This window comes from Micropterus salmoides, unplaced genomic scaffold (assembly GCF_014851395.1).
Source record: "Micropterus salmoides isolate LMB-PRFRI ecotype aquatic unplaced genomic scaffold, ASM1485139v1 Ms_hic_scaffold_14, whole genome shotgun sequence".
In the NCBI taxonomy this organism is placed as follows: Eukaryota; Metazoa; Chordata; class Actinopteri; order Centrarchiformes; family Centrarchidae; genus Micropterus; species Micropterus salmoides.
Window position 1 is genome coordinate 3413168 of NW_024040485.1, and position 13090 is coordinate 3426257.

Here is a 13090-nt window from a genome sequence, read left to right on the forward strand (position 1 = left end):
TTTTGGGCCTTTTTAATATAAGAGTCTAAAATATGAGTCTTGCAGGTCAATATCTATCTTTCAACTTCAGCGCGATCCAGAATGCATTTGATAAAAGTAATATACATCATTGAAGGTTTCTCTGTTAAAATATCGTCTTGTCTCATTCTCGTGAACCCAAGATCATGTTTTGCCTCGTGAGCAAAGTCACACCTCTACACCTGCTAGTGCTCTAAGCAGGTGGTCTGTATCTCAGGAGAAATCCCCACACAATACTTTTGCGATCTTGTGAGGACTGTTGGGAGCAGAAAACTTCTTTACAACAAACAAAAAATAAAATAAAACCTTTCTCCTTGGCTGCCCTTCTTCTTCTTCTCTTTCAGACCTGCCCAAAGCAGCAGTGAGGATCCTCAGCAACGTGACCTTCTTGTTCGTCAGCCTGTCCTACACGGCTGAAAGCGCCATAGTCACCGCTTTCATCACCTTCATCCCCAAGTTCATTGAGTCTCAGTTTGGAATCCCAGCCTCCAGCGCCAGCATCTACACAGGTGAGCTGAAGTACACTCCACATTCTACTAAAGCAGTAAAAGCACATTACCTGATCACTTGATCCAATTTCTGATCCACTCTGAAATCTTTGTCTGAAAAACTGTTGTCTGGTTGTCTCCTTGTCATTCCCACACTTACTGCCCTCTTTAGAGCTGATTCAAAAATGGGATTTATTTCTCATAAAACTCTCAAATTTGGGAGGAATTTAAGCATTACACTGCTCACTGCCTCTAACTCCTCTTTAATGTCTCTCAGCACTAACAGGATGCAGACAGACCAGAATATTCATACAACACCCAGGACTTTCATTTATGTCAGTTTAGTGCTGCCCTGCTGAAGCAGGAGAGGCTGTCGGCCCAGAGCTGCAAGCCAGCACACATTAATAATAAAGAAACTGCTGGTCTTCAAATGAAGGGGGCACCTGGGACACAGAGCTGGAGCACTAAGTGCATCACACACACATATTTAGAAACACACGGACAAGCAGAAACACTCTTTACATACTCTCTCAATCACATACTGAAGCATGGATGTTTAAACAGGCATATAGGCTAATAAATTGCATACTCGCATGCAAAAATGTACATTTAAAATATTTTAATTTGGTAATTGTGAGCTTTACGACAACTGATGTTTGCATGCTAATATTATAAAATGCTAAAAACGACATCCACTTGTTGATAACCTGACTACAGTTAGCACATTAACATGCTATTGTTGGTATGGTGACATCAGGTTTTCTTTAAGCCGAATGTGAATGTTAACACGTGCCACATGTGACAATGTAGAGCTAAGGGTCGGGTTATTCTCTAAAAGAAGTAGTTCATACTAAAGCCCGACTGATATGGGATTTTTAAGGCCAATACCGATTGTAATATTTGATAATAATGCTTGATGCAGATTGCTGTGTTTTGAGGCGGATTTGTTCGAAACACCCGTGTTGCCAACACGTGTGTTAGACAATGCAAAGACAACACTCGTAACACGATTTAGGGATCTGTCTTCTGTCTCTCTTTTTTTTAATTTTTTATTGTCATTTATCGGCTGTTATAAACACCGATACTGATATATCTGCAATTAGCTCATATCGGTCTCTAGTGCATACAACGTGTTATATGACCTTGTTTAGAGTCTTAAGTGTTTCTATCTGTTCCAAACAGCCACACTGGAAGGCAGAGGGAAGACCTGGCTGTTGTAGAGAGGGGGGACACACGAGATTGTTTAAATATGGGGATAACAGCATCTCTCCTGGAAGACATTCATGGTGTTACACTCTGTTGTTCACACGGAAGATGCCACAACTAGTTGTGTAAAGAATGCCTGGCCAGTCACACCGTGAATTGGGTGTGCGTGTCAGATCTTTTGGTTTCAGAAAGTTGCAGAAATTGTCGGGGCGGCAGCTGAAGCCTGACAAACTGAAATGTGCTGAAATAGCCACCATACAGAGGATAGGCCCTTTTGATCAAAGTTACAAAATGGCTTTCTTTGGACACCACATATGATTTTATTAACAGAACTAAATACAATGTGGTGAGTCAGCTACAGATTTCTCCTCAGTTTTTATCTACCGCAGCAAGTCCCCTGTACCAAAGAACTATTAGCTGTAGACCTCTTTTTAAAAAGACTGGACACCTCAAACTACAAACATGGACAATAATAATCTTTACATTATAAACTTCTATACCATGAAAATATTCATTTGTTATGTTAAGACATCTTAAGACATCATCTTAGTATAAAGGCTATGTGATGAGCTGGCTGTTTCAGGGGTGAGGCACCAGGGGAGTATTACTGCCTCACAGAGTCTTATTAAAGAAAAACTCACTTGTTTGTTGACGCAGTGATTATTCTATAGACCAGTTCATCTAAGTAGTTAAATGACCAACCGTAGTGTAGAAATCCTCAGTCTGAGAGGAGTGTTTCTGAAAGATAGAAAGCCACTCGGAGCCGCCCCACTGCTGTGGATGATAAGTTGTGAAACTGAGAAGAATGTTGTTCTCTTTCAGTGATGGTGGCTATTTTGGTATGCTGTAGATGTTGATAAGTATTTCCACATTTGGACATTTATGTGGTCCCTTTTCTCTATCAGTTTGATGGATGTGTTATATATATAATAATATATAATATTATTTATAATAATAAATATCTGCATTATTTCACTATCGTGACACAATTGTGCATTTTAAACTGGCTAACCCTCAGTTGAAGAATTTTTATGAGAATGAGGTAACTTTCCTTTAGAGAAACTGATGCCTTCTCTAACACAAAATCTGACTGTGAAGGTCATGTCAAAAATATAAAGTTTTGACTGCCACGCAAAATAAGACCCTCAGCCTGTCTTATCTGACACATCTGTCTTGTCAGATTGTCCTCCTTTTCATTTGATAAGCTTTTAACCAGTCAGACTTTTCCTGGAAAGACAGATTTATCACTTTACATTTAGTCAAGGACTGAATTTAATTTGGGAGTCTCAAAACAAACAGTAATTTGTCCTCTTAGAAAACAATTTGTCTTACAGAAACTTTGCCTTGCTCCACCATTTACATCATAAAACACCTTAACAGTCAGAACTCTAAATCACAGGCAAGGTTTAATGGCGTGTGGTTGGTTTGGAACCATTGCATTTACAGACAATGACATTGTTAAAATGTTGTAAATGTCACCACCAGATGTAAGCTGTTGCATGCCTTGACATAGCATTGCACTGCACCAATTCACTTCCTTTTTATTAGCATGCAACATACAGTTGAACATAAGCCGTGAATCCAGTATCTTGCCTTTTGAAAATGTCACAGAGTAGAGTTTGCTCTGAGGCAAATTCTTTGACTAGCCTATATGGTGTATTAGCAATGCCAGTGGAACTCCAATCCAAACCACTGATAATGGTCATAAACACTGATTTGCACAGGACAGGACACAACGTTATTTAACACCTACTGAAAAGACTCTACTCTGCCTGGGTTTGAGGCCCCACTCCCTCTGGGGCCGCCCACACTAAAAATGTATGCTGTCATGGTAAAGCAAGGCTGCCCGTAGGAGGTCTTCTCTTTAGGATTTGTCTTGGCATTGAAGAGGTGGTGAAGGCTGCAAAGACTACAGTTACATAATTTGCAGTTGGTGATTTATATTTGTTAAAGTGGAACTTGAAATTAAACCATAACTTATAAAATCTTTGGAAAACATACCTGTCTTACAAAACAAGGTCCAGTTTGCTGCGGGTTTTATGTCAGTGAGGCTCGACTAAATAGAAATATTTCATACACCTGAGTGTATGTGACATTGTCAATAACAATGGAAAGAAATTGTCTCTTTAAATCTGTGTTAACTAAATGTAAAACTAAAAACCAAACTGGTTGATGGAAACACAAGTACCATCATCTAGTAGAAACATTATATTTATTCTTTTCCTTTTTAGCATTCCTTTTAACTCCTGAGAAAAATATCTGTCTCTTTAGCTGCTAGATGTTCCACCTTCTTCACCTGTTAGTCACTTTGTTCGTCTGCTTTTTGGGTGCTGGCTGGGTTTATCAGCCATTCCTGAACATTGCTGACTACTACTGAAAAATAACCCAAAACCAAAACTGTGAGCTAAAAAAGCTGAAACGGTCCATAGAGCTGCAGAGTTGGGGAAAGTCCTCTGTGGATTCAAGTAATTTTATTCATTGTTAAAATATAAAATAGTAAACCTAACGTACATTCTCAGTTTGTCTGTCTCATGTCTACCCCACCCTAGTTAGTAATGGCTTGCTAGACTGTAAGATGCTTTAAATAAAAACAGGTTGTTCACAAAGCACTAATGAATCAGAGTTCTCTGAATTTCTAATATATGTGCCTTTCTCTCACCCCCCCCCCCCCCCAGGTGTGATCATCGTGCCCAGCGCTGGCGTGGGCATCGTCCTGGGCGGCTACATCATTAAGAAGCTGAAGCTAGGAGCTCGCGAGTCAGCCAAGCTGGCCATGATCTGCAGCGGCGTCTCTCTTCTCTGCTTCTCCACGCTGTTCATCGTGGGCTGCGACAGCATCAACCTGGGAGGAATCAATATCCCCTACACCACAGGGTGAGGAGCTTGGAGGTGGGGTGGGTGAAATTTAGGCAAGTGGTGGGTTGTCATGCATCACTGCTGAGGAGTAGAACCACGTCATTGAATTTCCACTGCGTGTCGAGTGGTTCATTTGCGTTTCCACAGTTATGCAAAACACACTCAAAGGGTAAAGGATAGAAGGAAGGTAGAGATAAAGACAGGAGAGAACAAGCAGACAGAGCTAAAAATTAAACAGAAGGATCCACTGCGAAGGAAGAGTAAAACACCCACAGAGACAAACAGAATTATGAAAGAGTCTGAAAGAGAGAGTGAGAAGCCTTGGTGTCCATTGTAACATCATCTCTCTGTCCTTTGTCGGCCTTCTTGTCTGTCTGTCTTTGTCTAAGCCAGTTAAACACACTCCTCTGCTGTAACCTGATGGATGTCCTCAAAGAAAGGCGACGTTATAGGACCGGGTTTCTGGATTCTAGTGTATTGATATTTGTTCTTAGTCTTGTTTGCGTCGTCTAAACGTTAAAAGACCTTGTGAGCTAAATGCTATTTGTTTAAAAAGTGGTTAACTACCATTAAACATGCTGTAAAGCTTTACATTTCCTTCTGGGCTTCTGATGTGTAGGTAAGATCTTTCTATACTCATCTCAAATCAAGCTTTGTGCACTTTGACGCTTTTATCCAAGGCGACTTACATTTGAGGAACAACATACAAGCATCAACAGAGCATCAAATACAGATCTACAACTGACAATACATACTAGTAAGAGCAGCAATAAGTATTAGTAAGAGCTCACAGTACATATCACATCAATGGGGTAAATACCTAGGGAAGGTAAAAAAAAGTGCAATCAATACAAGATCATTGTAGGGGACAGAAGAAGAGAAGCACAGGAAGTGCATGTTAAAGGTTAGGAGTTAGAGGTGTTATAAGAGGAAGTGTTCTTGGAAGAGATGAGTTTTCAAGAGCTTCTATCATCAGTGCTCTGATGGCGTGTGGTAGCTCGTTCCACCATCATGGTGTCACAGATGAGAATAGCCGGGACTGGGATTGCTTTGTGTGAAGGGATGGCAGAGCCAGGCGGCGTTCGTTGGAGGAGCGTAGCGGGTGAGAAGGAACGTAAGTTTGTATTATGGAGTTTAGGTAGATGGGTGCAGACCCAGTAGTCACTCTGTATGCAAGCTTTAGTGACTTGAATTTGATTCTGGAGGCCACGGGGAGCCAGTGGAGGTCACTGAGTAATGGAGTGACATGAGTCCTTTTGGGCTGATCAAAAACCAGATGCGCTGCTGCGTTCGAAACCATTTGTAAGGGTTAAGGCTGGTTACTTTATCTGTTTAACCAATGGATGCAGCAACACAACAGGAAACACAATTTTTTCAATTCAAGTTCAGCACAGCACATGAAAATAGTTGCAGACAGTGATAAGAGGTCACAGTGGTCACCGGCTGCAGTCAGACAAAACATTTATATAGTAGAAATAGTATAATAGTAATATTTTAGGACTTCAACAAAAAATTCTTTTCATTAAAAAAAGTAATAAATTGTTTTGTCTGCAAAATGTCAGAAAAGGCAATTTTCCTGATGATTTCACCTCTGTGAAATCTTGTTTTCTCTAACTGTAGTGACAGCACAAAAGCAGCAAACCCTCACATCTGGAACACTTTACAAATTGGTTGTTATCTTATTGAATTTATTTGCCAGCTATATAATGTTTAGTATTTTACTACAAAATATTGTTTTATAATGTATATTATGAGTTATCTCGGCCTGTAATCTTTTGCAACACATCCTGCTGTGAGTAGAACGAGGGATCCAGTTCACCAGCTATGTTCTCAGGTTCAGAGGTGAAACAGTTAGTTGGTTAATTGATTACTGATAATTAATTGGCAACTATTTTGATAATTGATTATTGGTTCAGTCATTTTGCAAGAAAAAATACCAAACCTTTGCTGCTCAAATTGGTCATAAATGATATTTAAATGAACATTTTTAGGGGTTCAGTTCAACAAAACAAGCATTTTGAAGAGGTCACCTTCCCAGCATGGGTATTGCACAGGTGTGCCTTAGGCTGGCCACAATAAAAGGCCACTCGAAAAGTTTTATGGGCTTATAACATTTTATTGACAAAATGACTAATTGATTAATCAAGAAAGAATAGAATACCAATGAGAGTACCAAAAATGGATTATTGCTGAAAATAGTAGCCATCCAAATCACTATTGCCTCCAGTTTGAGAGCTGCTGAGAACCACACTCAGACTTTCGATGGCAAAAACAAATGATGTTGTCATCCTTGTAACAATGATCTGACTAGCGTACTTATTGATATGCCAGATGTAAAGCAAACCTAATCAAACCTTTGGTACGAAAAAAGCAATTACATTTGTCCACACTCTTGCCACAAACTTCTATAATGCACATGTTTTGGTCACGTTTCAGTGTCATAAATTTTGACAGAACAGAAAAGAAAAACATCAACTACAGTAAAACTGTAATTAACTTTTGGCCGAAATACACCAAAGCAGCTCTCATCATGATCATCCACTAAGATCTGCTGATTATAGTTGGCCGGTTTTTCTGTGACAGTCAGACACCACCCTGCATTGGCTGGTGCCATGTAAAGAAAGGAGCTATCAAATGTTGATGCCCACAAATGTACCCATCTTTGGTTTTTGATGGACGTAAGTTTTGTTTGTTCTTTTGGCACAGATTTAAGACGTCTAAAGGTAGACAGTGTTTTTTTTATTCTTTAGCCATCTTAATCACCTCCCTTGGGGTCACTCCTGTCAGGTCTCATTGATTCCAGGAGTACACAGGGTCTTGCAAAGCTTTCACTTATATTAGAGACAGCCGTTAGCTGACTGTAGTGTGGCCTCTCTCGTATTAAATCATTTTCCGGTGTGACAGCGTCAGCGGTAATTTTTATCACCCCATCTGTGGCTGAGTTCAGGGAGGAAGCAAGTGTTCAGATCCGTGCGGGATAACAAATAACAAGCCAGTAAACGGAGGCGTTGTCTTTGGGACGGAGCGTCCCTGAGAGCGATTACATGGCAACGATGGAAAACGTCCAAGGACAGCTTGGAAGAGAGGATCTTTGGCTGACCGCCCTCTTTTTTTTTTCTCTCGTGTTGTCTATTGGTCCTTCTTGCCCTCCACTGTTCATCTTTGGTTTTGTTTCTTTAATGCTCTTTTGTTGTCTTCTTAATTTTTCTGTTCTTTCCTTTTGATATTGTCGAGTTTTAAAAATGCAAAGCCTAAAAAGCTGCTGCATATTTTCTCTCTCCAGACCGACCCTCACCATGACCCAGAGGAACCTGACCGGAGGTTGTAATGTGAACTGCGGCTGTAAAATCCACGAGTACGCTCCAGTCTGCGGCTCTGATGGCATCACGTACTTCAACCCCTGCCTTGCTGGCTGCAGCAGCGTGGGCAACGACAGCACCGGGGTAAGAGTAAGCCAGAACCTCCAGGCCTGAAAAGTGAAGCCAATTCGAAGTGCCTTAAATCTGCGTTCTTTCTAACTGCCAGCAGGGGGCGACTTCACTGGCTGCAAAAAGACGTGCGATTTTATATAATCCCAATTCCAATGAAGTTGGGATGTTGGGTAAAACCAGAATACATTCATTTGCAAATCCTTTTCAACCTATATTCAATTTAATACACTACATAGACAAGATATTTAATGTTCAGACTGATGTTTTTTGCAAATATCCACTCACTTTTAAATTTGATGCCTTTCAAAAAACACCTGTTTGGAACATTCCACAAGTGAACAGGTTAACTGGAAACAGGTGAGTGTCATGATTGGGTATAAAAGGAGCATCCCCGAAAGGCTCAGTCATTCACAAGCAAGGATGGGGCGAGGTTCACCACTCTGTGAACAACTGCGTGAGCAAATAGCCCAACAGTTTTAGAACAACGTTTCTCAACGTACAATTGCAAGGAATTTAGTGATTTCATCATCTACGGTCCATAATATCATCAGAAGATTCAGAGAATCTGGAGAAATCTCTGCACGTAAGCGGCAAGTCCAAAAACCAACATTGAATGGCTGTGACCTTCGATCCCTCAGGCAGCACTGCATTAAAAACCGACATCAATGTGTAAAGCATATTACCACATGGGCTCAGGAACACTTCAGAAAACCATCATCAGTTAACACAGTTCGTTGCTACATCAACAAGTGCGAGTTAAAACTCTACCTTGCAAAGCGAAAGCCATATATCAACAACACCCAGAAACGCCGCCGGCTTCTCTGGACCAGAGCTCATCCGAGATGGACTGACGCAAAGTGGAAAAGTGTGCTGTCCACATTGCGAATTGTTTTTGGAAATTATGGACGTTGTGTCCTCCGGGCCAAAGAGGAAAAGGACCATCCGGATTGCTATCCGCACAAAGTTCAAAAGCCAGCATCTGTGACGGTATGGGGGTGTGTTAGCGCCCATGGCATGGGGAACTTGCACATCTGTGAAGCCACCATTAATGCTGAAAGGTACATACAGGTTTTGGAGCAACATATGCTGCCATCCAAGCAACGTCTTTTTCAGGGACGTCCCTGTCTATTTCAGCAAGACAATGCCAAGCCACATTCTGCACGTGTTACAACTGCGTGGCTTCGTAGTAAAAGAGTGCGGGTACTAGACAGTCCAGACCTGTCTCCCATTGAAAATGAGTGGCGCAAAATACGAGACCCCGGACTGTTGAGCAACTGAAGTTGTACATCAAGCAAGAATGGGAAAGAATTCCACCTACAAAGCTTCAACAGTTAGTGTCCTCAGTTCTCAAACGCTTATTGAGTGTTGTTAAAAGGAAAGGTGATGTAACACAGACGTAAACATGCACCTGTCGCAGCTTTTTTGGAACATGTTGCAGGCATCAAATTTAAAGTGAGTAAATATTGGAACTCATTGGAATGGGGGTTGTAGAAGTGACAGAGAAAATTTATAATTCTCACTTAATTTATTACCTCAGTAAACACTTTCCAGGTGTATGGTCTCAGTAGCTAGTTTCAAGTCTTCTTCAACACAGCATGATGTTCATTTAGTAAATTGTGGTCCTACTTAGAGCAAAATAGACGATAAAGCAGCGTATGCTTTAGGGCATGGCTACCTTGCAATTGACAAGTCGCTACCACGTGACCTGCCGGGCGTAGTAATGGGTGTCCCCTTGCAGGTCCACCCTTTTATCCAAATATGATCACTTCTGGTTCCCCCCCAAAAAAAACAGGATTGCGAAGGACAAAATACCAAACTTGAGGCCTCAGATCAGCAGTCCACAAACCAATGAGTGATGTCACGGTGACTACGGCCACTTCTTTTGTACAGTCTGTAGTTAAGAGACAGATACAGTGGATAACCAGGACGGGCTGATACCGCTGTACAGCTACGATTTAAGTCCCCTTATTCAAATATCAAGCTGTTACACATCTAACATTTCTATTCTGGTTTACAAACTAGGAAGAAGCCATGAAAATTATTTTGTGTGTAGAAGCAGAGAGAGGCTTGATGATGATGTTGAAGTCAAAGTGCCTAAAACTCTATACATATGCCTAACTACCCTCCAGATTCGTAACTACTCAGACTGCGCCTGTGTCCAGAGCCGGCAGGTCATCACGCCGTCGTCAAGCGGACAGGGCAGCAATCAGCTGCAGCTTGTCATCGTCAAGACCTACCTAAACGAAAATGGCTATGCCGTGTCAGGGAAGTGTGACCGCACCTGCAGCACCCTCATACCCTTCCTCGTCTTCCTCTTCATCGTCACGCTCATCACTGCCTGCGCCCAGCCCTCTGCCATCATCGTCACCCTCAGGTATGACCAGTTTGTTTTACATTCATTGTCAAGGTTAGCGTGATATTATGGGCTGACATTTTTCTAGAGAATCCATATATAAGCAATACTCATCAAAAGTAATCATGACATGATGATTGTTTGCCAGCAGGATCATCTTCTCTCTTCATTTCTGGCTCTAAAGCTTTTAAATATTGCCTTATATTTGGAATTCATTATTGTCTGAATTTACATTTACATTCATTCATTTAGCTGACGCTTTTATCCAAAGCGACTTACAATTGCTATATATGTCAGAGGTTGCACGCTCACGGACACAATGTGGGGGATTGAACCCAGGTCTCTCACACCAAAGGCATGTGTCTTGTCCATTGCGCCATCACCACCCCCCATTTAAATATAAATATTTTTATTTCTCCTCCTGTTCAAACAAGTTGCTCTCTAGCAGCAAATTAAAACATATCATCATTTATAAAGTCTTCAACTAAATTCTTCCTCTTCACTAAACCCCTGTCCAAGCTGTCCAAAATCTGTCTGAAATGGTTGGTTTTACATACACACAAGTGTGGAATTTGTTTGTAATTATGGCATCTTTAAAAGTGTTCTGATGCCATATGTATATATTTTAAGAAATATTAAGCCAATCCTGCTGGAGATTGGTGCAGTGGTCCATTTGTTGAGTCCCCAAATTCAGGAAACCTTACACATACAGGAATTAAATTAAATTAAATTTAATCACATTAAACTTAATGCTCTACCAAGCATGACTTGGCTTACCCGTCTCTTCTGACTCATGTTTTTGGTTTTTGAGATGTAGAAAGAAGAAGTACAAGCTGCTGGACTGATTGGACAGTTACCTGAGATAAAAAATAATTCATAATCTAATACATGATTATCACTTGTTTTTACAGTTAAAGGCAGTATCATATATAGACAAAAGTGTCCTTTTTTTTCTTAGGCTGCAATTATGACTCATTTTTATGTACAACCATGTCATATTTAATGTGGTTTTGTATTAGTGTTTCAGTTTAGATGTCTGTATGTCTTGTGTACAGGATCATTTTTTAACGGGAAAGTTTTTGGTGTAACACAAACAGCTTCGCAACTTTTATGTGGTAAATCCCGTTCACCTGGCTATCCATGTAGTTCAAAACGACAAGTAACAGTTATTTCATTTGGTTCACATCATCCCCTGTTATAACTATGTTCCTCAGTCTCTTTTTCTGTGTGGTTTTGTGTCTTTCAGGTCTGTAGCTGAACAGGAAAGGCCGTTTGCTCTTGGCATGCAGTTTGTTCTCCTCAGGACTCTCGGTGAGTTGATAAAAAGCTGTCACCATGGGGGGAAAAAAATACAATGAGAAAAATTATAAACGCAACACTTTTGTTTTTGCCCCCATTTATGATGAGCTGAACTCAAAGATCTAAGACTTTCTCTATGTACACAAAAGGCCTTTTTCTCTCAAATATTGTGAGCACTTCTCCTTTGCCGAGATAATCCATCCACCTCACAGATGTGGCATATCAAGATGCTGATCAGACAGCATGGGTATTAGGCTGGCCACAATAAAAGGCCACTCGATGTCGCAAGTTTTGAGGGAACATGCAATTGGCATTCTGACTGCAGAAATGTCCAGCAGGGCTGTTGTCCGTGAATTGAATGTTCATTTCTCTACCATAAGCCGTCTCCAAAGGCGTTTCAGAGAATTTGGCGGTACATCCAACCGGCCTCACAAACGCAGACCACGTGTAACCACACCAGCCCAGGACCTCCACATCCTGAGACCAGCCACCCGGACAGCTGCTGCAACAATCAGTTTGCATAACCAAAGAATTTCTGCACAAACTGTCAGGAACCGTCTGAGGGAAGCTCATCTGCATGCTCGTGGACCTCATCAAGGTTTCGACCTGACTGAAACTTTGCACAGCCATTGAAGAGGAGTGGACCAACATTCCACAACCTGATCAACTCTATGTGAGGCAAATGGTGGTCACACCAGATACTGACTGGTTCCTGGACTCCCCTGGAACCCCCAGTACAATGAAACTGCACATTTTCAAACAGGCCTTTTGTGTAAATAGAGAAAATCTTAGCTCTTTGAGTTCAGCTCATGATGAATGGGGTCAAAAACAAAAATGTTGCGTTCATGATTTTGTTCAGCGTATATTGACATGAAAAGGTTGAATATCAGCAGTTCTCTGAAGAGTCAATGCAGCTGTACAGAGGAGGATAAGAGTGTCAGCTAAACGCATTGATTGTAAATGCACTGCACATTCTGTAACTGCTGACCGAGGGGCTGATTTAGCGTTGGGGAAACAAGATGCTGTCTTTTAATGCCTCAACATCTATAAGGACTATGGTGGTAAATTGGATTTGATACATCGGACGCTCAGAAAGCTGCTGTCAGTATAAATCAGTCAGAAAACAGATACAATCTGGGGATGTAGAGTTTTAAAGAAATGTGCATTAACCAGGCTGAAAGGGAAATAAAAGCCGCTTTGCATTATGGTAATTGTATGACCCTGTGTTTCTGGCGCCAGAATAGGATATCTCATCATTTTGATTTTCATCTGTTTCTCACAAACAAGTTTGATAAGGTTAGGGTTTGGACTTATAGTTCAGATTTTCTAAGTGTGATTAAATTCCATGGTGATTTCTCTGCTCACGAGTTTCCTCTCTTCTTCTTGACTTTCCTTTCATACTGTGTCTTCCCTCACTTCTCTGGCCTATCTGTCCCCAT

At 41.1% G+C, this 13090-nt stretch overlaps 1 protein-coding gene across 3 annotated transcripts in view; it reads left to right on the plus strand.

The window, feature by feature from the left end:
• Positions 1-13090, plus strand: part of LOC119901662 (solute carrier organic anion transporter family member 5A1-like) — a 37920-nt gene that overhangs the window by 18535 nt on the left and 6295 nt on the right. For all 3 annotated transcript variants that reach the window (XM_038717234.1, XM_038717236.1, XM_038717233.1), the window contains 5 exons: positions 363-527; positions 4388-4586; positions 7852-8011; positions 10129-10373; positions 11599-11663. In XM_038717234.1, coding sequence (XP_038573162.1) covers positions 363-527; positions 4388-4586; positions 7852-8011; positions 10129-10373; positions 11599-11663 — 834 coding nt within the window. The remainder of the gene's footprint in view (positions 1-362; positions 528-4387; positions 4587-7851; positions 8012-10128; positions 10374-11598; positions 11664-13090) is intronic.